Here is a 27,524-nt window from a genome sequence, read left to right on the forward strand (position 1 = left end):
CTTGATTGTCATTGCCTGAATATAACATTTCGTATTTATTGCTCAGAAAGATATCACTGGTTTTTGTCTTTTTTGTTTCAGTCACCCCTATTATGTCAATCTGGTACTTATCTAATTCCTCAGCTAGCTCCATTTCTTTGCCATTCAGGCTTCTTATGTTGATTGCACCAATCTTGAACTCTGGTGATGTTGAGTTGCGGTGGGTTTTAGAATTTGTTCCAGTAGCTTACTTTTCGCCATTTGCCCTGGTTCCCTGGCAAAAACAACGGGGGTCTTGTTTAACCGGGCAATGCCTCAGCCGGCATGAAATTTTGTCATGTTGTACCATCATTTGAAATTTTTGTCTAAGCCAATAAGAATACAATTTGGTCAGCTAAGTCCCAGATTGCCAGCCTATGAACTCATCTGTTCAGTATCCAGGTAGATACCTAACATAGTGCACCACTAGAAGGTGAGGATTGGGCATTAGGTCAGAAGCCCTGGTCAGTTCTCTGCATTCCTTTGAAGACTGTGTGGAGGTCTCCTCACAGTTATATTGCTTTGACCCTTATGCACCCTGTTTTATTGTTTTATACTTTTCAAAAACTGGTTTGTTTTTGAACTAGTTTAGGTTTAAATATAGAGTTAATTACACCTGTTATTTTTAAAAATTTCACAATTTTTAGATTTATATCTTTTTCATTTTCATATGTAATCATACATCCTAGGTAGTTAAATGAATTCACCTGTTCTAAAATCTTGTTATCTGTTACTATTTTAGTTCTTACTGGATCTTGTCCTTTAAAGGCTATAGTTTTTTTATTTTTCTGTTGGTATTATCATTCCATAATCTTTGGCTATCTCATTTAATTTAAAATATCTTTTCGTAAGTTATCTTCAGAATTTGTAATTATTATTTGGTCATCGGCAAAAAGGAGATTGTTTAAGGTCACAGTAGGAGAAAGTTTAATACCGTGATGATAATTTTTATTTCATTTAGGTAAATATTAAAAAGAGTTGCTGAGAGGTGACATCCCTGTTGGACCCCTTGGTTTATCTCTCTTGTATATGATAGCTCATGATTTAATCTTATTTGTATTTGATTATTTTCATATATACTTATAACTTTTAGGATATTATTTGGTATTTGTCTTTCATTTAATATGTTAAATAAAATGCTTTTAACTTTGTCAAATGCTTTTTCAAAGTCAATAAATGCAATGTGTTTCTAAATTGTATTCTCTTCTTTTCTCTATTACTAATTTTAGGCAAAAGGCTGGGTCTATACATTATCGTCCTTTTCTAAATCCATTTTGTACTTCTAAAATAAAGATGGGGGTGCGTAAGGGTCAAAGCTGTATAACTGAAAGGAGACCTCCACATAGCCTTTAAAGGAATGCGGAGAACCGACCAGGGCTTCTGACCTAATGTCCAATCCTCACCTTCTCGTGGTGCACCCTGTTGGGTATCTACACCTGGATACTGAACGAACGAGGATGGGCTGGCAATTTGGGATTTAGCCAACCAAATTGTATTCCAATTGGTTAAACCAAAATACAGAATGATGGTACAACATGACAAAATTTCATGCCAGCTGGGTCATCGACCGGTTAAACAAGGCCCTCGTTGTTTTTGTCAGGGAACCAGGGCGAACATCGAAAAGTCAGCTACTGGAACAAATCTGAAAACACACCCCAACTCAACATCACCAGAGTTAAAGATCGGTACTATCAACATAAGAAGCCTGAATGGCAAAGAAATGGAGCTAGCGGAGGAATTAGATAAGTACCAGATCCACATAATAGGAGTGACTGAAACAAAAAAGACAAAAACTGGTGAGATCTTTCTGAGCAATAAATTCAAAATGTTATATTCAGGAAATGACAATCAAGGAAAAGAAGGAGTAGCCATAGTATTCAACACAAAGTACGAGGCTAATCTTCTTGAATGGCAGGCAGTGTCAAGTAGAGTGATTTGGGCAAATATGAGAATGGGGAACTGGACAATGAGACTTATTTATGCCTATGGTCCCACAGAAGGCTCTACTAATTTAGAAGTCATGTTGAATGCTTAATGGATTTTTTACAACACTCAAAAAGGATTAAAATAGAATTTAATACTACCTATATTTCGTCCTAGTCACTAGGACATCTACAGGGATTACAAAAACAACTAATGTAATATGTACATAAATATCATACAATACTAAGCCCAATCACGTGGATGACACTAAAGTCCTATCTAGGTGGAGCGCCCTCTAAGGGCGGTAGTAGGTGGCCTGGAATGTAAGATGAGACCTCTGGTGATGAGTGTTTCCCAAATCTTCGGAAGCTTAATGCAACCGTATTTATTAAGATTTGGTTGGTTTCTGAGAGCTGCTGCTGCTTCTAAGAAAAGTCTCTCTTTCTTGAATTTGCTGTGGTGGAGCATGGTGGCTTTCTTCCATGATACCCTGTGGGTGGTATCCAAAACATGGTCAGCCAAGCCTGAATGACCATAGTTGTGTTTACAGATGTAAGACTTGTGTTCCTCCAGGCGGATGGATGCTGAGCTGCCTGTCTGTCCAAAGTACGCCAGCTTATTGGAACAGTGTACTTTGTAAACTCCAGGCAGAGAGAGAGAGAGGAGGGAGCTGATCTTTCGGAGAACGGATAAGGGTAGCAAGTTTGTGGTGAGGCTTATATGCTGTGTGTGGGTTGTACTTTTTTGAATCTTGGCTATTTTTTCGGATGTGCCACGGATGTAGGGTATGGTAATGGAATTTTTAAAATCTTGTTGACGAGAAGGAAGGGGAATGGGGGAGGAACTGATTATTTTTTTGATACTGTGATCACTGTAGCCATTGGAGAGGAAAGTGCTGTGTATGTGGTTAAGCTCAGTAGTGAGGACGGTTCCACTGGAACAAAGATTGTGGGCTCTCTTGGTAAGAGTTTTAATAATGCCACATTGTTGAGAGGGGTGGTGGTGGGAGAGTTTGTGAAAGTATTGGCCTGTGTGTGTGGGTTTTCTGTATACAGTGATGGCAAGTGTATCATTAGGCAGGCGTGTGACTAAGGTGTCTAGGAAGGGTAAGCAATTGTTCTTTTCCTTTTCCATAGTAAACTGGATTCTTGGATGTAGGCTGATGGATGTAGGCTGAGATGACTGATGGAGTATAACGTGTCTGGGCCATGAGGCCAAATAGAGAACACATCATCTACATATCTTAGCCAGATAGAAGGTTTGAGTGGGGCTGAGTCTATGGCTCGTTTTTCGAAATCTTCCATATAGAAATTAGCAAAGGGGGGTGAGAGGGGGGAAACCCAAGGCGGTTCCCTCTGTCTGCTTGTAGATTTTGTTCTTCCAAGAGAAATACTCCGAGTTAATGACGGAGGTAATCAGCATCCATCCACCTGGAGGAACACAAGTCTTACATCTGTAAACATAACTATGGTCATTCAGGCTTGGCTGACCATGTTTTGGACACCACCCACAGGGTATCATGGAAGAAAGCCACCATGCTCCACCACAGCAAATTCAAGAAAGAGAGACTTTTCTTAGAAGCAGCAGCAGCAGCTCTCAGAAACCAACCAAATCTTAATAAATAAGGTTGTATTAAGTTTCTGAAGATTTGGGAAACACTCATCACCAGAGGTCCCACCTTACATTCCAGGCCACCTACTACCGTCCTTAGAGGGCGCTCCACCTAGATAGGACTTTAGTGTCACCCATGTGGTTGGGCTTAGTATTGTATGATATTTGTGTACATGTTACATTAGTTGTTTTTGTAATCCCTGTAGATGTCCTAGTGACTAGGATGAAATATAGGAAGTATTAAATTCTATTTTAATCCTTTTTGAGTGTTGTAAAAATTCCATTAAGCCTCCAACATGATGACCTCACAGCAGTTAAGCCTCTACACACGTAAGGTAGAAGTGGAGGAATTTTTTGAGGCGCTAGAGAAAGCTACTGACACAATGAAAAAAGGAAAAGTTGGTCCTTGTTGGGGATCTAAATAGCAGAGAGTAGAAGTGATTGTCAGACATACTAAAACGTTTTGGGAAAATTTGGAGAAAAGAGCAAAAGCTAATAATAATGGCAAATACCTGTTGGATTTCTGCTCAGGACATGGACTGGTTATTACTAACACCATGTTCCAACATAAAAATGTGCACAAATTCACATGGAGAGAAGAGGCAAGGAATAAAAAAAGTCTCATTGACTATGTTATTGTTATAGTGAAAAGAGAAATAAAACTGAATGTGAAAATTACAGAGGTATATCCCTACTGAGTGTTCCTGGTAAGATATATGCAAGTATACTTGAGAAACTATTGAGAAGAATCGAGGAAGAAAAGCTTGGTGACGAACAAGCTGGATTCAGGTCAAATAGAGGCTGTCAGGATCAGATCTTCACTTTACGACAAATAGTGGAGAAATCATGGGAATATAACAAAGATCTGTATTTAAGTTTTGTCGATTTGGAAAAGGCATATGACAAGGTGCCAAGAGAGAAACTATTCAGTTATATGGTGTAAATGGGGTATTATATCAAGCAATACTTGGTCTTTATTTGAGTTGTAAGTCAGCAGTTAGAATTGAAGGAAGTACAAGAAGATGGTTTAATGTTAAATCTGGTGTGAGACAAGGATGTACATTATCCCCTCTGTAATTCATTATCTGTATGGATCACATTATGAAGGAAAGTGGTATTAAACATGAAATCAAAATTGGAGATGTTAATGTAAGTTCTTTGCTTTATGCAGACGATGTTATACTTCTAAATAAATCTGCTACAAGTCTGCAAGATTCTCTGACTAAATTGAATTGTAATAGATATGGTATGAAGGTCAGCAATAAAAAGACAAAGACAATGAAAATAGGCAGAATCTTTGAAAATGTTAACTGTGTTGTGAATGGAGAACCTGTGGAACAAGTAAAACATTTCAGCTACTTAGGCACGATTTTTAGTGAAGATGGTAAATTAAATATGGAAAGAGACAACAGAATCAACAAAGCTGGTATGGTAGGAAGTCAATTGAATAAATTCATATGAAGTAAGAGAGAAATTAGCCAAAACACTAAATTAGCTGTATACAAGACAGTGTTCAAACCAATTTTAACTTATGGATCTGAGAGCTGGATCAGAAGTAAAACACTTGACCAAAGACTAGAGACCGCAGATATGAGAGTCCTTAGAAAGATTAGAGACGTGAACCGATTCCTTCACTTTGAATGGAAGCAGTTATCTCTGAACTATACTCTAAAAATAAAATCTCTTCTGAAACATCCTACATAGACTGGTATTTTTACTGTATGTTGGGAAACTCAATGTTACATACATCAGACTACCATTCACTGAATTAATATGCATGTATAAGACATTATGCAAACCACTGGCATGAATATTGATAACATTACCTGCACCTAACATCCTCCATCGCAGGTTTGCACTCCATCTGCCTACGTGCAGTCATTTCATGTGCACAGACCAGAATACTCTAATTTCTTCCCTATATACACTGACAATTCAAGATCTGAGGCTTGTTTTGATTGTGTTGCTGTGTTTCCTGATTGTATTATATCTATTCAAATCTCCCTTGAATGCAGTAATTCTACGGCTGAGCAGCATGCTATTCAGCTTGCTGTTATGCATGTAAAACTGCTACCAAAAATGTATGATAAATTCAGACTCATTGAGTTCTTTACAGGCTGTCTCCTCTCCTGTGTACAATCCACATCCAAGGCATCATGATTTTCTACAATGAAAGTTCTTTAATTTTGATGTTTGTTTGTTTGTGCTAGATCCTTAGTCACTTTGGAATTAATGTAAATGACTAGATGCAGCTTCTAGGTCAGCTCATATTTTTTCCATGCTATGTTTGCCAGTCCCTTATACAACAGACCATAAGCACTTAACAAGAATAAAGCTAATTCATTAATGGAAGGCATTCATCATGGTAGGAAGCACTAACAAAAAATTTGCATGAGATTAAGTCTGAAATTAAACAATAGCAGTCTAGTCGAGCATAGAAGCAGAAGAGAGGAAGTTCGTCTTGCTAATGCTCTACATAGGCCTAGTCATCTTACACGTTCTTATTTGTTGAGGGCTGAAGACTCACAGTATGACACTTATTTTACCATGTTTTGGTGAAGTGCCAGCACTTTTTTTGGGAAGGAAATGAAATTTTTACTAATCTGGATGAGCCATATACACTCAGGCAGGTCTTGTCAGACTCATATTGCATAAAGTTTTTAACTTTTAGACAGATATATTTGATCTTGAATGTACATAATATGTATACATGGCATTGATCTTTTTTTTTTTTTTAATTTGTGTTCTTTTGCATAACAATATAAAAAAACGCTATGTTCTTTTACGTAACATTTTATTAATGTATTTAGCTGTTTCCTGTTTGTTAATTGATTTATTGTCATCGTGTTTACAGCTATAAACATAATAGCATAGTATGATATTTACTGTCCTTGCATTGATAATTCACCAAGAAAAAACCAACCATGAAGGTTTAAAAATATTGTTGCACAGAAATGCTGAAACAATGTATGTACAGTAAAACATGTAATATTATGCTTATGCTTAGTTATTTTTTTATGCAAAAAAAAAAGTCACTCAAAAAAACAGTATCTTACAAAAACCAAAATGTGTTATGTTGATGATGTTTAATTAGTTATAACATGCATTTATATAATGGACTTTTACTGTATTTTAATCAATCAGAAATATTGTTTAATTCACTTGCATTCTATAGAAAAAATATTAAAGAAAAACTTGAACATGTACCTGTATTTCACATTGGAATGCACCATGTTTAAGATATCTTTAATATAAATGTAATTAGCATTATGGTAAATTTGATATTATATATTTTATTTTTATCTTTTTCATGTACACAGGATCAAACTCAAAGGTTTGCTAGTCATTCCACAAAACGAATCACAAGTTACTTTGATAAGTCTCTTCTGATGATGTAACATTATTTATTTATGGATAAGCGTTCATTCTATATTGTACATATGATTTCCATTCTCATGTACATATGATTTTCATGTTTTAATGTACATACTAATTTTTATTCTGTAATGTACATGCGATGATGTTTTTTTTTAAATGTAAATACCAAGTATATCTCATTTTTTGGAAGTTCTTTCAGCAGCTTTTATAATCACTATAAGTAATAATATAAAAGTTGTGTGTTTTCGCAAACAGTGAACAAGGAAAACAATATTTTAACTCTAAGTGCTCTTTATGTGGCAAATTCAGAACATTTGTCAGTTATCTATTAAAACATTTAATACAGTTGATATCAACATTTTAGCAGTGTTCAAAGTTGTAGCTGCAAAATAGGCAACTGCTCTTGAATTCTTTGAAAAGCTATTGTTTACAGTATGACATTTTTTATTTTTTATATGTTCACATTGACACAGAATATAAAATTATTTTCAAGTTCATATATTCCTTATGTAGTGTTCTTTTGTTTGAATAAAACATGTTTATATTTATCAATTTAGCAGTTAAAATGAAAATTTATTGTGATGGGAAGAATAATCGCTATAAGCAATAATATAAAAGGTGTGCATTTTTCTCAAATTACCAGCTATATCACATTGAATATGAGAAGCGATAAATAGTACAGGGTGATCGAAAACTCATGCACATCATAAAATAAACTGGAATTTTTTTTCGATATTAGTGACAAATTTATAGAACTAAAATGCTACAAAGTTTATAACTGTAACTTTACAAAGGCAAAAATAAATAACATTACTAGACAAATGTTCAAAATGGCCTCCTTGTTCTGAATGTATGCATGTGATCTTCTTGCCCAATTGGAGGCAACTGTTTGAAACATGGAATTACTGACTGCTCTGATTGTTTCAGTGATGTTCATCAGTTGTGTGATTATTTTTATACACCTTTCTGTTCTTGAAAGACATTTGTGACATTAAATTAAGAATTATAAACACTTTAACACAAGAATATTTTATTGTTTGCCAAATATTTCAGTCTGAAACTAAAGACTATCCTCAGTGGCTTGATAGGAACAGTTTTTACAAGGTGGAATACAAACAATTGATCATTCAAAAGTAGAACGAGCCATGTGATGTTACATTGCTGAGCATTAAAGAGAGATAAATTTCATCAGAGTGATGAATAAATTATAGGTATTAATTGTTATATAAAATTGTGAATTAATACTTATAATTTATTCATCACTCTGATGAAATTTACTTCTCTTTAATGCTTAGCAATGTAACATCACACGGCTTGTTCTACTTGTGAATGATCAATTGTTTGTATTCCATCTTGTAAAAACTGTTCCTATCAAGCCACTGAGGATAGTCTGTTAGTTTCAGACTGAAATATTTGGCAAACATTAAAATATTCTTGTGTTAACATGTTTATAATTCTTAATTTTATACACCTTACCTTTCAGGTAACCCCATAAGAAGAAATCTAGAAGTGACAAATCTGGCAAACTTGGGGACCCAAGTCATTTAGAAATCAGTCTGTCATATAAAAACTCTTGTAAAAATTGCATTGTTTCATTTGGTGTGTGGCAAGTGGCACCATCCTACTGAAAACAGCAATGACGTTCTTCACTGTCAAGGAGCCATAAACTGGGTGATATCGTGGTACAGTGTACTGTTCAATGTCATCCCAAAGAAAATGTGTCTAACAGTGCAACAGCATGATACTGCATCACACTTTGATTTTCAGAGAATACAAGGGCATTTCATGGAAAACAGGATTATCCAATGACCAAATTCTGTTATTTTGGCTATTGACATATCCACTTAGGTGGAACCACAATTGTCACTAAAAAAAAACATTCTCCATCTTGTAAACTCCATTTTCTTCAACAAATGATCAGAACCACTTACAGTACACGTTTTTCTTTATCCAGGGGCTTCAATTCATGAACTGAGTGAACATGGTATGGATGAAGCTTTGTTTGAATAATATAAGCACGTAAACACAAGAAAGATATTTAATTAACCAAATATTTCAGTCTGGAAATAGCAGACCATCTTCAGTGGCACTACAAGAACAGTTTTTTAAAAAAATACAAGGTGGAATACTAACAATAGATCATTTAAAAATAGAACAAGCCGCATGATGTTATAAATTTTGTCCTATTTTTAGATGATCTATTGTTAGTATTCCACCTTGTATTTTTTTAAAACTGTTCTTGTAGTGCCACTGAAGATGGTCTGCTATTTCCAGACCGAAATATTTGGTTAATTAAGTATCTTTCTTGTGTTTACGTGCTTATATTATTCAGTCTTTGTGTCACAAATATCCTTAAAACATTGAAGCTTTGTTTGGTGACTCTCCAAGTATTGCCATATGGCATACCTGTCTGTGCAGATAGTTTTCTTAGACTCTTTGAAGGTGAATGTTGCAACATGTCGTGCGCTGCAGCCACTTAGCTTCACTCAAAATGGAAGATCTTTCATGCCTCTGTTTATCTGCAGCTGACCCAATTTCCCAAAAGCATTTGATCAATGTCATAATTGTCGAATTTTGAGGAACCACAGAGTCAGGATACTTCTGACGAAACTCCTCCACGACATTTACATAAGAACGATATGCAAATAACGTTTCAAAATAACAACTCTTTGCACCTGGGAAGGTACCAATTCATTTACCTCATTAATAAAACTATGCGATGGATGCCCAATACCCAACTTGTGGTGGATAGATTACCTAATAGCAGCTAATAGTCCTTGGATGATGTCTATAGGCACAATGCATAATTAGAATTAAAACATTTCAATGCAGCTCAGCTTCAACTTTTATGTGTGACTTTTGAATAACTCTGTATAATGCAATGAATGCTTCTGGATTTTCCATATCTCTGCAATTTTTTGTTTTCTTTTTGCCTCCATAGTATGATCACAAGGATATCACAATGTTTTTTTCCCTCAGTTGGAAAGACCTGGATTTATGTTCCATCTGGCTGTTGTTGCTTTTTCAATACTCATTGAATTAGCCATTTTCTTGCAAAGGCTCTTCATTTGTTTTGTTTTCAGAGAAACTGGCATTTTATTAACAGAAAATTGTAATTTTTTTTAAAACGCACACATTATTCATTTGATAATAAACACAAAAACTAAAAGAATATAATGAACCAGTTGGTGATGTTGCAATGGTGTGTATGTTCACTTCTCTAATATCATTCCTCTCATTCAGACTAATTTAGAGATTTCCAGGGAACAACAAATGCTTAATAGGAATTGGGGATTGATTCTACACATCATATTGGTAGTAGTTGTCAGGACTTTCTTTAAGAAAAAACTGATGGCAGATGTTGTATTTGTAAAACAAAAGTTGAATTTTCTGTAGTTTATGTTGTTAACAACTTTCATTGTATCATTGGACATCTGTAGTCTTCATATTTAATGTTAACCATTAACCCTGATCAAGCTACCAGCTACTAAGGAACTGAAACTTTTTATATCCTTTCAGCCTTTTTGTTTATATAACAAAATTTCTAAAAAAATTACTGTCTTGAAATATTTCTCAACATGTAAATAATTATACCTATTGGTAAACACACAAGAGGTTGTTCAAATAGTAATACATTGCTGCTACAGATTTTCAGGAAGTTGAGAACTAAAAAAAAAATAATAATAATAAACTTATCATTGTATTAAATTGTACTCTTTAGAAAAGGAGGTATCTTTTAGATGACAGTAGTAGAGTGAATGAATAAAGAGAGAGAAATTAATTTTTTTTCTGTAAGTGTGAGGTGAACTCTAAAGAGGTGGTGACTAGCCACTGCACATTTTTAAAAATTTAGAGGATGTTGAGGAAATTATTGATGCCGTCTCTAATAAACAGTGGCCATGGAAAAGTTCGTAGAAAATGCAAGCAGCAGCAGTAACTGAAGGTCACATTTGGGACATCACCCAATGTGAGAACATTCATTGGTTGGGTAGATTTGTGATTTAAATTGCACTTGTCAAGAAATTATATTCTCGTTTAATCCATTATCCAAGTGTAAACAAACAGAGTTTGCATATAAAGTATCTTCATGACTAGGTTACTTGTATATGAGGCGAATGACTTCACATTAATTGACTTAGTATAAAGCAAAGCACATCCTTTGATATAATGCCATTCCTGTAATGCATGTATAATGCCATGCATTATAGGAATGGCCACTACTCAGACCAGTTTTGAACTTTATTGAGGTCTCATCGGTGGGAACCAGATCTTCTATGAATTAATAGCTGTTAACAGAGGCAAGCATTATATCGAGTGAAAAGAGGGATGCTGATTAACCGATGCTTGTAATATGTTTTCATTTTGATTAGAGTTACTCCAAGAAGAGAAATCTCATCACTTAGATCCAGAGATTTGGGTGCTGTTAAAAGTAAGGCAGCAGGGCTCTTTTATGTGAGAATTAATATGGAATTGAGTTTTGCAAACATTGAATTTAACAAAGTAGTCCAAACCTCAGTGAAGAATTGTTTTGAATTCAAAATGTAGAATTATAAGTAGATATTCTTATAATTCCACCTTTTGAACTGAAAACAATTCTTCACTGAGGTTTGGACTACTTTGTTAAATTCAATGTTTAAATTTTGATTTCTTTTGTGCAGTTTAACATCATCAGCAGAACTGGCAAGACTGCAAATCTAATATAGAAAGAAGCAAGTAAGTAAAAGAATAAGCTCTGTAGAAACCCAAAATTAATTGCAGAGTTTTGGGATGAAGATCTGTTATACTTAATGTGGCACGAGAGAAAGCTGGCAGTTGCAGACCATAGATGGAAACTTACTTAACAGGCCTTTGTGCCAAACATGATCAGTTGCTATATAAATATTGAGAACTACATGACTTTCTCCCTCCCTCAGAAACCTTTTTTTATATGTTCAAAGGTGGGCAACATGAGCAAGAAGATTGTTTATTAGATAAGAGGTTTTCAACAAGTATAAAAACAAATTATTCATGAATTTGGAACGTGAAGTAAAACAATTGGACAGTAATTTGATGCAACTGTTGCTGTTCTTAGGAATAGGTTGAATATGGGCTAATTTCCAAGTTGCAAAATAATTACTAGTGAAACAGGAAAGTATACTAAGAAGGAGACAAAACAAAGTTTAGTCCAGAGCACACCTTGGGTACAGTTGGAAAAATGCCATCACAATCAGATTTTATGTTGTCGAAATTTGGATACCATAAGATACCCTAGTCTCCAATGGATGGAAATTCATTCTACTAATGTGTTTTCATCATAGAATCAGAGGAGGAATTGAATATTGTGAGATGGGACTGGTAGGAAGACATTTGATTCAGAATCACTTTCAGTAATAATTTATTTATAACAGTTTTGAGTTTTCTTATAGGTGGCAGAAAATGAAGGTGTTGAATATTGGGTAAAGGATTAGAACAAGAATTTAATTTCTTGTCTAGTACATTTGTATTATAAGAAGATTTCAATGAAAAACATCTGAAATTCTTGATTCATCTCTTGAATAACTACGGCTTAGATATATTTAAAGTGGAATGGGAATGTTTCCATTCCTATGAGAGTTGTTTTGGTGATGTATGGAGAAGAAACTGGAAACAGTTTCTTCAGTATTTAGTGTCATTATTATAACACTAAATACTGAAAGAGAATTGTATTTCTTCTTCATGAGAAAAGAAATGCATTTCTTAGGAGCTAAACCACCATCCAACTGTTTTATACTTAAAAGGAAGATTAGGAATTGCAATTATTTGATAGACAAGCAAACAAATTATGTGTTATTGTTGGTAATAGGAAATGTTTCCACACTGTCCACTGGAACATTATATGAAAAAGAAAACCAGTTTGAATTATGAACATCAAAATCTCTAGGAAAGATGTCTTTACCATGTGGACAATTGGATTAGAGAAAACCAGTGATTACAGAAAGGAAATTTATAAGTTCAGTATAATTTGATGGATAAGTAGAGTATTATAGGCAAGAAGTTAATTTTTAAAATGAGGCAAAGTTTATCAAAAAAAAAAAAAAAGCATACACAAGTGATTTTCTGTTTTGAAATGTCAGTATGCTATGGGAAGTGAACATTAACATTGAATCTAAGGCCATATATATTTGTGAAGTTTGATCTGGAGTATTTTGTGAGGTTTCATTTTTTCACCTGTAATTGCTTTTTCTTTGCTTGACTTTTTTTTTATGGCAGACTGTTTTTAAGATGACATCCAGAGGCTTTTGAAATGTACAATAGCCAATTCTGTTCCTAAGTAATACATGCGAAGAATTTCACCCAGCCTCTGCAAATCTGGAATCAGCAGTTAGCCCTGCACATTACTCACTCACTCAAATCCAACTTATAGCAAAGCAGGAAGGTTATCTTCTGGATGACCTGGAATTCTCTTAAAACATTGTTATTAGTAAAACAAAGAGCTAAAAGGCTTCAGTTCAGTGATGCAAAATTACATAAGCAAAGTGGATCCAGCATTTTTTCAAAGCCAAATTTAGAACTATGAAAGTTGTAAGTTGACCAGAGAGCTTGAGTGAATACATTCCTCGGCATCCCCAAGTTGCCCTAGTGTGGACTACGTAAAAGACAGATGCTGCCCAGGCATATAAATATTTGCCTTTTATTGGTCCATTCTGATAAGTACTAAAGAACTTGAAATGTCAGAGAAATGTATTTTTCATAAGCAAACTCAGTTGTTGTGTAAAAGTAATTACTGAAATAAAGAGCCAAAAGGCTTCAGTAGTTTCTATATTCGGCTTTGAAATAATGCTGGATCTAATATCCACTTTACTTAACTAACTTTCTATCTCCAAACTGAAGCCTTTTGGCTCTTTATTTTAGTAATTACATTTATGCACTGACCAAGAATTCACGTACGAAAAATACATTTCTCTGAAATTTCAAGTTCTTTAGTACGCATGAGAGTTTTTGCTCTCTTAAGGTTTTTGCCTGATCTCTGAAGAGAACCAATCAGTTCGAAACGGCAGTCAGGCCAAAAATGAAACCTTATCAAAATGGACTAATAAAAGGTGAATATATAGACATTTCAGTAGCACCTATGTCTTTTAAATAGTCCACACTAAGGCAACTCGGGAATACCAAGGAATGTATTCCCGCAAGCTCTATTGTCAACTTAAGAAAACTTTCATAGTTTCTATATTCGGCTTTGAAATAATGCTGGATCTAATATCCACTTTGCTTATGTAACATTGCTATTAGGTTTAGTTCAGTATACTACTGCTGCTACCTTCTTATCTTCATTGCAACTGTTTTAAAACTGTATACTTGATAGGAAATGTCGAATTTCTCCATAATGTCTGGAAACATACTGCATGCTATAAAAAAAAAAGAAAAAGTAAACTGGAATTTTGCTCTAAATGTTTGTGGCCACTTCAAGTCTCCAATAAGAAAAGATAGTGTTACACCAACAATGTTTTCGGATAGAAAACTTCTATCTGAAAACATTGTTCATACTGCATGTTGGAAGAAGAAAAAAATAGACGAGAACCTTTTTTCTAAACATTGTTTTTGCATACTTCAAGTCTCCAGTAAGCAAAGTAGTGCTATTACACTAGATAGTGATACTCTTATATCACCTGTTGATACCTAGTACAACACCAATTTGGTCAATCCTCTGAGAAGCATGGACATCATATCTCAGTCTCCCTGCCTGTTGGTTCACTTCTGGATATTTTCTCCAGACTGGTGGCTTAACAATTGTTAGCCAGATATCCACAGCTATTAACAAGCTCACCAATGTGAAGGTGAAGGCTGATTTGGTTGTAGCAGACAGTGTGTATGCTCTGGGTGTCACAAGCAGCATACACCCACACTGTGGCCTAGACATCAGTTCCATGAGCATCTTCAACTTCCAAAATTAGCTCAGTTAAGCTTGTAAACTGCACGTTCTATTTTGGTTACTTCAAGAGAAATACACGCACACACAGCCCTCTCCTTTGATTTAAAACAAAAAACATTCCTAATGAATTATTCCTTCCAGTTTTATGCTTATGCATAGACCCACATTGTACCATACAGGCATTCGAAACCTGTAAACTCTGGTTTTTCATTTGCAAAAATACAGACATAAGACACTACAGGAATAAGAATTAACTGCCCTATTTCATCAGATTTGGTTTCAAATACTTTCATGGTATTTGAAACCAAATGGTACAATGTGGGTCTACATATAAGCATAAATAAAACAAGAAGAAATGAAGTATTAACCACCCAACCAGCCAAGACGTATATATACGTCCAGGTTACTATGGATGCGAAGTGCACATTAAAATTGTAATACCATTGATATTACATTGAAATATATGATGGATATGAAGTGTAGAGGAGTGATATATTTTATCCATATTGATGGTGACGTGGTTAAGACTGAAAATTGATATTACATTGAAATATATGATGGATATGAAGTGTAGAGGAGTGATATATTTTATCCATATTGATGGTGACGTGGTTAAGACTGAAAATTGTTCATGCAAAAAAATAAATTCTTTAATAAGTTAGCAAATGCATGTAATGAAATAGAGAAGTATACTTCTGATTTAATTTCCTGAGAATAAGATTGCTGAGTGGACACTATCTGCTTTCCACCAACAGCCTGCTTCAGATTCAAACCTATCATACCTTTTGCTAGGTGCAAGTCATTTGCTTATTAGAAGTCTAAAGTGGCTTCAAAATACCATGTTTGGCTTTAGTGCTTGATTTCTGGATTATCTAATTCTTTGCCCGCCTATGATATTAAATTTTTAATTGATTTTGTAACCTTTTGTGGGCAAAGTTATGAAAAAAGAAAAAAGTCAGATAATAGGTTCTCTTTTGAGATATGCTTGGTTTCTGTCAATTTCATACTGTTGTTGAATTAAATATTAATCACTGTATGAAAAAAAAAAGAAGTCATTTGGATGTTTACCATGATCTCGATCAGATGTATTGGTCTGACTACTATCTAAGGTAAGTTTGAGTTCATCTATTTAGAAACTTTATATCCTGAATCCTTTTCATGTTTAAAATAGATAACTACAGAAATGTTTATTTCAAGCTTAAACAAACTAACTAATGAACTAATATATGCAGTATACAGGAAGTGGGGGGGGGGAATGCACCTAGCACAGCGATATCAATTACCAGCACTTTTAGGAACAGGTCTTACATCCAGCTTGAATATTTTTAAACAGATACCATGCCCCTATGTCAAAAAAAATTAATCTAAAAATGAGTACCATACATTAACAGTTAATAATATATTACAGCAAGAACTCAGGCAGCCATCCAGGGGTTTTATCACTTCATGTGACATAAATATGACTCACAGAACAGCTCAGATTTAAAACACTAAGGCCTTATGCATAGCCAGCTGTTCACATTTAGCCTACTGCCAAACATGGGAACAACATTATGTGATAGCAGACTAAAGTGCCTTGCATTTGGATAACAGCTGTGTCAGAAAGCTCAAAGCAGTAATGACAAATGATTTGCACATCTATACAGTGCAATAAGAATCAAAGCTTTGACATAGGGGCATGGAAAGCAATACACTGGTCATATCAAGAATGATGTATTTTATGTTAACATAAAGTTGTTTTTATATCAGAATCTGTGATAGATTTTACATTTTGAATAAAATAAATATGGAGTAGGTGAGGCTGTTTAATCCCAACTTTTCAAAAACAGTGGACTTCTTGTCTTTAACATTGACCTGTCTTATTGATGATTTTTTTACACATCTGGGGAAGAGAGTAAGTAGACAACTGCCATCATTTTGTGTACTCTAATACCACATATTGTATGAAATGCCATAAGCTCTATGCTCAATTTTCTTAAGTAATGGAATTATAAATCTCAGTTTCCAGTAGATGCTACTTGTTGTGCCAGAGATCAACTGCATAAACAGATACACAGTATTGGTTTCTTTGGAGGGCAGATAAGCCAAACATCAACTATGATAATTCAACAGTATGGACTATACTACTGTTTAAAAAATATATAGAAAAAAGACTTGCAAATGATATGCAGCAATGATTGACAAGATAGCCCTATTTCTGACTGGTGTCATGAATGCCTTACGTATGTACCACATCATCCAAATCATAAAGTGTGGTGGTAGTGGTATAATGGACTGAATTTGTCACCTAGTATGTATACACCAACCTTTGGTTGTAGTTCTGGAAAAATGAATGAAAGAATCTAAGCAGAATGTGCTCTGAATGCTGCAAATGATTAACACTGAATTATTCAGTGTTAATCATTTGCAGCATTCCATGTCATGGCAGTTTTATTCAGGCCTATATCCCTTTCACTACATCACTGCACTGTGTCATATTGTAGGTACTGTTGCAACATAATCTGAAGAAAAGTATGTGGAAATCATGACTGTCTGATGTAGACTGCTAAGCTCAATACATGATATAACACCATTGTATTCATCACCAAAATTGAAAGATTTTGGTTTTGGTATTGAATACAATGGTTAGATGATCCAGGTAGACGATATTGGAGCTCTTTCAAAGCATTCAGGCTTCCAATAATTGGGTCGTGGTCTCAATGTCACGCTGAGCGAAGATAGTTGTATGCCACCTAAATTGATCTTTTATGATGTGTATGTTTGGTGTGGAGGGGGGTAATTTTTCAATGTACTCTCAGTAATTATTACAGTATATCTATGATGCCATGAGCCTCCATAACTCAAGTTGGTATTAGTTGGAAACAAGCTGTGTTCAAATCCTGTTGAGAATGTGATACAGGACTTTTCAGCTGAAAGTGAGTTAATCATTGTTACACAGAGGTGGAAGAGTTTCCTTCTGGAAATTCAGGTATTTCATCTCATGATGCAGGTAAACTGGCCAGAAGAACACATACAATACACTGGCCTCACAGACTTAGTTGCTACTTTCATTTTGCATGCTACTGTTTTGTAAAACCAAAACAGTAGCATGCAAAATGAACAACTTCCTTTTGTCCTTTATCATGTTCCTAGGCTAACATTTACACAACAGTTATGGTCCATATTTGTATGGCAATTTTTTTTTTTTTTGGCTTGCTAATAATAGATAAATATGCTACTTCCAATACAGGTGTTATTGTTCTGTCATTTAAATTTTGAAACTGGGATCTTGTCAAACAGAAATTGCAGCATCACTTGTATTCTTTTAAAATTAATACTGAACCATTACTGACTATTAAAACAAAGATGACCACCATTCTAAAAAGAGTGAGAGCATTGACTCATTGAGCCATAAGTGAAAAGGGTATAGGTGCTCCACTTTACTACTACTTGATGCTAGTCAAGTGGTATTTTTACTTCTTATTCTCAAATGATAACATCACCTTTTTCAAGGGAGTAAATTAAAAAAAAAATCCTCTCAATTGTCTCTTGTTCACTAAAGAGAGGTGGGTTGAACTCTTTTATCCTTAAGCACGTTTTTAATGGCACATGTGACGTAGATTGTTAGATATGTATTCACAAGAATAAAGAATAATTTTATTATTGCAAATATTAGGCCATTATTGGTGTACTAGCTTAATCACAAGGGGAAGCTAGAACAAAGAGCATTAATTCTGTTTAAAGAACTGAGCCACATGCCAGTGCCACCATACAAGTGGTTACAAAATAAAATGAAATTGCAATTAAAACTAAAATTAAATTGTTTAAATACTATAAAATAAAAATTAGATAAATATGATTGGATGACACAGCATTATTCATATGGGGGGAGGTAAGAAATATTGAAGCATTCTGTTGCTTACCATCTATGAAGATGAGACTCCCAATCATGGCAGTGAATAGACAATCCCTTCAGTTTAAGTTTGTGCAGTGTTGAAGTGCTTCAGTGCTCTTGAAATAACTGCTCAAACCTAAACCATCACTGATGTCAAATGATGGTCAGTGTCCCATGCTGTGCAAGACCAGATTTTTCAGGTTTATTGTTGATGATATAAGATTGGTAGTCATGTTTTGTCCTTGCACACCAGAGAATGGACAGAGATAATATACTGTTGTCCAGTACTCACCTTTTACGTCAGTATTGTTTTGAATTTGAACAGTTATTCAAAGAGAATGCCAAAGTACTTCTAAAGGGCATCAGCTGATTTGTTTCATATATATCCACTTCATTTTATTAATATTACTAATATCTACTTTCTTCAATATCCTTAAGTGTTCTAAATATTGTCTACATAGCTGGTTATTTGATGATTCTAGCTGACATGTTCTCTCTCACACTCTTCGTTATTATTATTACGTGATACCTCCAAGAAGCCCAAAGACTCGTCGAGGGAGGGTACCTACTCTAAAGATCTCTGTCTCCACCACTCAATCTCCCAACTGCAGCGAACTGCATCATTACACCAACGCCATCTACTTCCCACCACCACTAGTATTTTCACAGACAATCACAAACATCCATGTCCACAGCAAGATTTGAACCTGCCTTTTGGCTGGAGAGCAGATACACTAACCAGGCTGGCACAAGCTCGTCATTCTGAAGTATCTAGGTGATTGACCTGGTTAATCTGAAGGAAAGTGAAATACTCGGGATTTTGCAATATATTATCATGTGGTGTTTTTTTATTCCAATAGCTTTTGCCTCAATTCACATTTTGGGTGGCAGACATGTGATACACTTTATAGAAGAACGTTTTGTAAATTGGACTAAATGGAAGTTGGAATACATTGTTTAAAATAGCTTAATGTGATCTAGTATTTTTTGCTGGGATATAGAGAAAGTGAATCTGGTAAGCTAGATGTGTATTGCTTTTGATTTGGTAAGTAGCAACTTCTCTCTATGCTGTAATTTTAGGTTTCTGAACCGGTGTCCCTTAGCCATTTCAGTGAACATTTAGGAGATCTTTGTTTAATCACACGAGAGAATGATTACTGGTGGAAAAGCAGTTTTTGAGAAAGGCAATTGCGAATACATGAAATGACATACTTTTCTGCAGATGTGGCTCTCGTATTTAATGCTTTCACGTATATATTTACTTAGACTTCCAGCTTCTACTCCAAGGAACTATGTTGTATGGTACATTGGCTCATATTGTGAATCCCATGTTTAGGTTGCAGAATGTATGAATTTTATCCACCCATTGTTCATTGTGTGAGAAGTTGCTTTATAGGCTAGGTATATATTGCAAGTCCTGACTTTGCCTCTCACAGAAATTTATCTTCTACATATGTTGCTTATTTTTCTGGAAACTGCATCTTTCCACTGTTGTTTGTGTATGGCTGGACAATTCCTGTATCTGGTAAATTCCTACTAGTATTTTGTGTTTCTATTTTCAAATGTCAATCAACATACAATGAGATTTTGCGAGACAACTGAAGAACCAAGACCTTTCCAAAATAATTTGATATGTACATTGTTTCCATAGGATTTAATGCTTGGGGGGGGGGGGGGGGTTAGTGGCTCAAGGGCTAACAAAAGGCCACAGAGAGGATCTCCATGTCAGACATGGAGACCCTTTCTGTGGATCTTCAAACAACTGATTCGGAAAGTGCAAAGAACTTTTTGTTCACAATTACGTGGCTTTCAGCATTTTCATTAAAGAAAAGAAAGAAAGAAACACTAACCAGTCTGAAGTTTGAAACTTCAGGAAGTCATCTGAATTCCTATTTTCCTAATGATTTTATTGCTTCCAAGATGCACCATAGGTCACATATCGGAAGTTTTTTCCATGTCTAAGGGCTAAGTGACCGAAGGTCCTTTTAAATGGGATTGCCCCCTTATTTAGTCACTGATCCTATTGTCCAAAGAAAAAGTCCCGTTTTTTTTTTTATTTATTTTTTTAAATCGTCTCATTTTCTCCCTTTTCGTAAACTCGGACTTAAATATGAAATCTGTTGCAAGTTAATAAACAGGTTTATTAGTAAAGAGGTTCAGGATCTAAACTCAGGTGGCCAGATGTCCCTGTTTTAATGAGGTACAAACAGGACGTAAAATCTTCACCCTCCCCCCATTTTTCTTATATTTTCTCTTTTTCGTAAAATATAACCTAACTATGAAATCTGTTACAAATCAGTAAAGAAACTACCTTTCAATAGATAGCGTAATAAACCATTCGATATGATTCAGACGATTTTCACATAGTTTCCATAGGTGGCATAATGCACACGAGTCGACTTTTTTTTTTTTTGTATAGCGTGGCTGTCGCGATAGGCAAGTGTTAACTGTTAACTTCTGTGGCTAGATGGATCTCAATCCCGTGGATTATAATCCCTTCATCGCTAGGAAGTTGATTTAAATTATTAAGAGATTATTGAGCACCTGGCTCCCCCAATTTAGGGTTGTGTGGGAGCGCATGTAAGGATGAGCAGAGCCGCTTTCGGGCGCTTGTGCTTCCACCTGTCGTTTTAATCGTAGTTAGATGACTCTCTAATGAGTTGGTTTGGGTGAATTGCTGCTTTGGTGAAAAATGCAGTGGCAATGTAAACGGAGATACGTCGGAATGTCAGCATCTCGGTGGAGGTGAGCATTCCTGACAAACCACGGAGCATCAAATATCATACGAAGGCACTTGTTTTGGATGACTTGCAGTTTTTTGATGTTGCTGGGGGCAGTGTCCCCCCCAAGCCGGCGATCCGTATATGAAAGTGGGTCTGATGATTGTTTTATAGATCTTAAGTTTGTTGTTAATATTCATTTTGCTTCTTCGGTTGATGAGGGAGTAGAGTTGGCTGGTTGCTGTGTTGGCTTTATCACAAGAGGATTGCACTGCTATCCTCTTGTGAAGAGGATAGCAGTGCTTTTCTCTGCATTGACTTCTACTCTCCATTTCCCGAACCAGTCTTCCAGGCTAGTTGCTGCGTTTTGTAGACGCTGCGTGGCTAAGTGTGGTCTGAGAGATCTGCTCAGAATCGCCATATCGTCCGCATAGCTAGCAATTGTGGTTGATGCTGCATTTGGGATATCTGCGACGAAGATGTTAAATAGTAGTGGCGAAAGTAGTGATCCTTGGGGGACGCCCGCGGTGATTCTTCTCGGTGAGGATCTGAGTCCGCGCAGCTTCACCTGGAATTTCCGTTCTTTTAGGAAGGCGTCTATGAGTGGTAAGATAGAGAGGTATGTTAGCTGTAAGTAGTTTATATACAAGACCTTTGTGCCACACTTTATCAAAGGCTTTTTCAACGTTGAGAAAGATAGCTCCTGTGTGTTGTCCCCAGTTGAAACCAGTTGTAATGAATTCTGTCAACTTGTGGACCTGTTGGGTAGTGTTATGGTCAGCACGGAAGCCAAATTGTTCACCCGGGATCGGGTTGTTTTTGTCCACTTCAGCTTGCAGTCGGTTTAGAATGACTTTTTCAACTATCTTTCCCAGGCATGATAAAAGGCTGATTGGTCTGTAGTTTTGCGGGAATTGTGACGCCTTACCTGGTTTGTGGATGAGAATAATGTCTGCGTGTTTCCATCGAGTGGGAAAGTAACTAAAACGGAGTGTTGCATTAATAATGGCAGCGAGGTGCATAATTGCCTTATGCGGGAGAGCCTTGATGGTTTTGTTTGTAATTTCGTCTGGTCCTGGGCTTTTTTGTTGTTCATTTTTCTTATTATGGAGTAGACTTCTCTAGGCGAAGTATTGCAGATATTTTCACGGCTGCAGGGCTGGCGTAGTGCGTTTCGGACATGTCTGTGTATTCTCTCTATGAAAAGTAAGTCTGCATGTGCATAATTTGGGCTACATTGAAGTTGTAGGGCGTCTGCAAAGGCTTCAGATTTTTCATCGTCTCTATAGACAATACCTCTTTCTCCGTGAATGGGCTGTATGGCAGAGCGGTTCGTTCGGAGAGCTTTAGTCATCTTCCATATGGAGTTGTCTTCCGCTTCAAGGGAACATTTTCTTTCCCACTCTTGGTTTCCGTAATCTTTCGATGCGTAGCGAATTAAATTCGTCGCTCTATTTAGCTCCTGGCGATCTTGAGGAGAGAGTGTGGTGTGATAGCGGCTCCTGATCTTATTTTTATTGCGGATTAAAGTGCGGATGTCTTCCGGAAGTAGGTTTTCATGGACTGGGATGTGGGCAGTGGAGGCTGCAGATAAGCCAACATGTATTTTATTTTCAAGGTACTGGAACATTGCATCAATTTTTTCTCGCGACGAAATAGTTGGTACTGAGCCTATTAGGGTGCTGAGAGTAGTATTAAATATTTTGAAGTTAGTATGCGTCTGGCTGGGAATGAGTTCTGGATCCCCTCCCAGGCTTAAAAGTATTGGATTGTGGTCAGAACTGAGGTCATTAACGACTTGTAGTTGAAAGTGATATGATGTGTTCTTGAAGATGGCAATGTCAAGCACATCTGGTCTGCCTCGCGGCCCGTAGTGCATTGGTTCAGCCGGGTCTGTGATAACGATGTTCCTTAGTGAGGCGAAGTTGTGTAGAACGTGTCCGTTGCTGTTGAAGCCTTTGCCATTCCATAGTGGATGTTTAGAGTTAAGATCACCTGCCACAATTGTTGCTTCAGTTGCATCGAGCAGCTGAGAAAGAAAAAAAAATCAGCTAACGCCTTTTTTATTCCCGTATACGGGAGTAGGCGAGGCCATTTAGCCCTATCTAACTTTTGTAGACTGAGTGGGCAGTTCAATCTCCACTGGTACCAATCAGAGATAGATGGCCCAAGGCTATCACTAATTAAGCGGTACGCAGTGAAGAGAGACGGCTCAAATGTGCCGCAATCTCGTGGTCCCTAACCCTAACACAATATATTTTTAATGTCTGAAATAATGTAGGTTCTACGGTCGATTTTCTTGAGTTTACAGGACGAAAAACCCGAGTTTCCGGGAGGAAAAACCTGCTTGCCCGTGCCAGAGATCGACTAACTCGGGAACCGGTCGAAAAAAGGCTTAGAAAAATTTCCTCTAGTCGCCGACTAGACTCGAAACCAAGTCTTCCTTCGTGTGGCCAAGCGCGGCGGTGTGCAAACGCCACATCCGCTGAGCTACACAGGCTCCAGGCAGGAGCCTGTGTAGGCAGCTGAGAAAGATCAGAGGATAATAGTGTTGCCAAGGGGGGTTATAGACTGAGAATATTTTGAGACTGCCTGCATTATTGGTGTGAATTTCGACACCAGTATTTTCCAGATTTGTTGTGTTGATCTTTTTGATTTCATTATGTCGGATGTTTCTCTTGACGTAAATGGCAGTACCGCCACCTCTGGCATTAGATCTGTCGTTTCTGAGCAAAGAGTAATATCTGAGTTTAGGGTTATCACAGGGTCGGAGGTGAGTCTCATTTATCAGGAGTATATCAATTTTGTAGCGGTCTGCAAATTGTCGTAGCTCCAGGAGTTTATTATTGAGACCGTTGGCATTCCAAAATGCGATCTGTAAAGAGTTCGTTGTGCTGGCCGCGGATTATCCATTAATCATTGTGAAAATGACTTGGGAGTTCCTCAGGAATTTGTTGGTGTCAGCCTGGGAGCGGTTTGTTATGCTGAATGCCAGTAACATCTCTCCCAGAGTAGCGGCAAGCGTTGCGGTGGAGTTTTAGCTGCTCGATCCCGGCATGTTGTGTGAAGAGACTGCGGAGGCATATGATTTGTTGGGTGTTACTGTCCGCGCTATGACTTCCGGAGCAGGTCGTGTGCCACGCGTCTGAGTGGGCGGGGCTGTTGCCTCTCTCGTCTTCGACAGGTTAGATGGGCAGAAATAACAGCCCTTATAGTTGGCTGGATGTGGGCCACCACAATTTGCACATTTTGCAGGCGTTGTCCGTGGCTTAGTGCAAATGTGTGAGGGATGGTTGTTACCGCACTTTACACATTTGTACTCTGCCCTGCACAGCTTCTGCGCATGCCCATATTTTTGGCAGCGATGGCATTGACCAGCCGATGCCTTTCTTCTCAGTGGCTCAGTCCTGATCACTAAGTTGCAGACTATTCTGAGTCTGTAGATTTCTCTCTGATCTTTACCGATCTCCACTAAGACCAGAGGCATGGGACGCTTGTCCGCTCTATACATACGAGAAATCTTGATTGGCTCCAAGCCTTGTGATCTGAGGTCAGTAGCTATCTCTTCTGATGTTATGTTTTCTACCAATGCTCTGATCACCACCTTAAAGTTCTTTTCACTTTTTAGTTGGTAAGTATGGTATGGTAGTTTCTATTCATCCATAAGCCTGGTGAGCTGGCGGTAGTCCGTTGTTCCTTCCGGCTGTATGCGAACACCATCATTTGTGTTTTTGGCTGATGAGAACTTGATGTTATTGTTCTTCATCATTCGTACAAGTGACGACCATTTTTCCTTAGATCTCAGGATTACTGGTGGTATCCTCTCTTTGGGCTGTGTCAGTATATCTGTCTCTGTTCTTGCACCAGATAGCACTGTTGTGTCCATTTGATGTACTATTTCAGGTTCTGCTGCTGGTGAACTCTTACGCTTTTTTTTCTGCTGACAATCTGATAGTCTGGAGAGTTATCTGAGTCCACTAGGGGTTGGTCGTTTACCGGTGACATAATCTCTCTGGTGTTATATTGAGAAGTGCTGGGGAGAGGGTCAGGGGATTGAAAGTCCTCTGTATCCACCTCACCTGGCCATTTCCTTTGTAGAAGGCCAACAATGTGCTTAAAGACAGCCAAAAGCTATTTGAAATCAAGCTCGTCGTATGGAGAGTCCATAGTTTGGCTTTAGAGAAACTAGCAGTTTCTCGGGTAATCCTGTAGACCGAGAGTCTACTAGCAAATCCCGTAGACAGCTTAGAATAAGTCTACCAGCAAAAAGTTAGTCTGTTATAGGAGACTATCCTAAAAACGAGGAAAAAGGAGTTTCAGGAGCTTACTTGGACACAGTGCAGCGATCTACCTCCCTAAAAAACCATTCAACCACCACTGGTCCTCATTGCGGGTGGGGCCTGCTGGCCATTAGACCTCTGCATATTTCATACAGAGGGGGAGATAGTAGATCACGAACTGTGTTAATTCCACTGCAATACGAGCTTCCCGAAAAACCCTATATAAAAATCAACTAGGCAGAGTCTAAAGGAATACGTCCGATCACAAAGGCAACTGTTAAGGAATTCTGGCATTTTCCTTGATATTTTGCAAAGTATTGATGTGGTGTGTGTAGTCTTTGCCGCCCGCATGCAATTTCTATATGAGCGCCCCTGTAACTATCAGGGCGTGTGTGGTTCTTTTACGATAAAAAAAATTTAAATTATTTGAAATTTCTTAAATAAATTTTGACAGAACAGCCACTCGTTGCTTCTCTAAATGTAACGAACCGGGGTGAGGTGGTTTGACTAGGCGGGATAATCGTTAAAAACCCGAAGATACAAAAAATTCTCAAATGCTAAAGCAAATTTTGATAATGCCACTTCACTTTAATCGTTGAACACGAGTATAATGATACAGGGATTATAGTCTTCTCACCGACCCGAATCGCTAACAAAATTAGAATGAATTTTAATTAAAGTTAAAATTTATTTGAACTAAAGTTTAAAAAAATTTTGTATTTTACAAGTTGCTAAATTCTTAGTAACTTGTAAAAAGTTTTTAATAATTTTTATAAGTGGAACTATCTTTTAGGAAAATAAAAGAAACTCAAGATGAGAAAATAATTCAGAAATAATTAGAACATTTAATATAATTATTCGAAAAATAAAATCTTCATAGAATAACAGAAGATAAATTAAATTACATAAATATACTTGAATTTTTTTAATTAAAATTTTAGGATTTTTGATTTCATATTCACAAAATTAGAAATAATGGTCTTAACGTCTAGTTCCGCACATATATCATTTTCAATAGCTGTTAACGCCAAACTTACAAGCCTATTTTGTGACATACTTGATCTTAAGTAGGTTTTAATCGATTTCAACTTGGAAAATGAACGTTCTCCGCTCGCTATACTAAAAGGTAAGGTTAATAGTATTCTTAAAGCAATTGAAAAGTTAAGGAAAGATAAATTATTGGACACAATAAAATTAAGAATATCGAAAGAGTTTTGAATATTTAAATTATCCTTCCGAAAAATATCCCGGAAAGCACATAACTCGTCATATAGTTCTATTGCATTTACGTCTTTATTGTCGCAGTCCTTCAAGAGAATCTCTAAATCGTCACAAAGTTTTCGTAAATCTTCGAAATTATCATATCTTTTAGTTGTTCAAAATGTTCTATTAACGAGCACATTGCAACGTCTAGAAGTGGATAAAACACATTCACTCTAAATTTATCTTCTGGCGATTGTGGCGTTTAGTCATGACGAAACGTAGTCAAATTGTCGTGTCTTCTTTCGTCGTCGAACTTCCGTACCAGTTTTAAATTCTTGTTCTACAACCACCTCTTCACTCAGTTCTTTTGTCGTTTTTAGAACTTCTTTAAAATTTGTATCTGATCGATACTCTTGTAAGAATATTTTTAAGTTTTCGATAGATTCTAAAGCAAGTGTAATATTCATATTTTTGTCTTGAAGCATTTTACTCACAGGGCTTATTCTGTTAAGTAAATCATACCAAGTTATAAAAGCAAATAAATTTGTAGTCCTTTATTTTAGCGCATAATGTTTGTGCTTCATGCTGAGTTTCTTTATTAAAATTTTCATTATTTAAAATTCCAAAAA

At 36.4% G+C, this 27,524-nt stretch overlaps 1 protein-coding gene across 1 annotated transcript in view; it reads left to right on the plus strand.

The window, feature by feature from the left end:
- The window catches only part of l(2)dtl (WD40 domain-containing protein denticleless), a 185,604-nt gene extending 178,016 nt beyond the window's left edge, over positions 1–7,588 (plus strand). Inside the window, exon 15 of the mRNA XM_090399361.1 lies at positions 6,873–7,588. Within this exon, the coding sequence (XP_090255487.1) occupies positions 6,873–6,950 (78 nt within the window). The 3' untranslated portion in view covers positions 6,951–7,588. The remainder of the gene's footprint in view (positions 1–6,872) is intronic.
- The last annotated feature ends 19,936 nt before the right edge of the window (positions 7,589–27,524 follow it).

Source organism: Typopeltis vanoorti, chromosome 10, assembly GCF_054136105.1.
Source record: "Typopeltis vanoorti isolate ZY-2024b chromosome 10, IOZ_Tvanoo_1.0, whole genome shotgun sequence".
Lineage (NCBI taxonomy): Eukaryota > Metazoa > Arthropoda > Arachnida > Uropygi > Thelyphonidae > Typopeltis > Typopeltis vanoorti.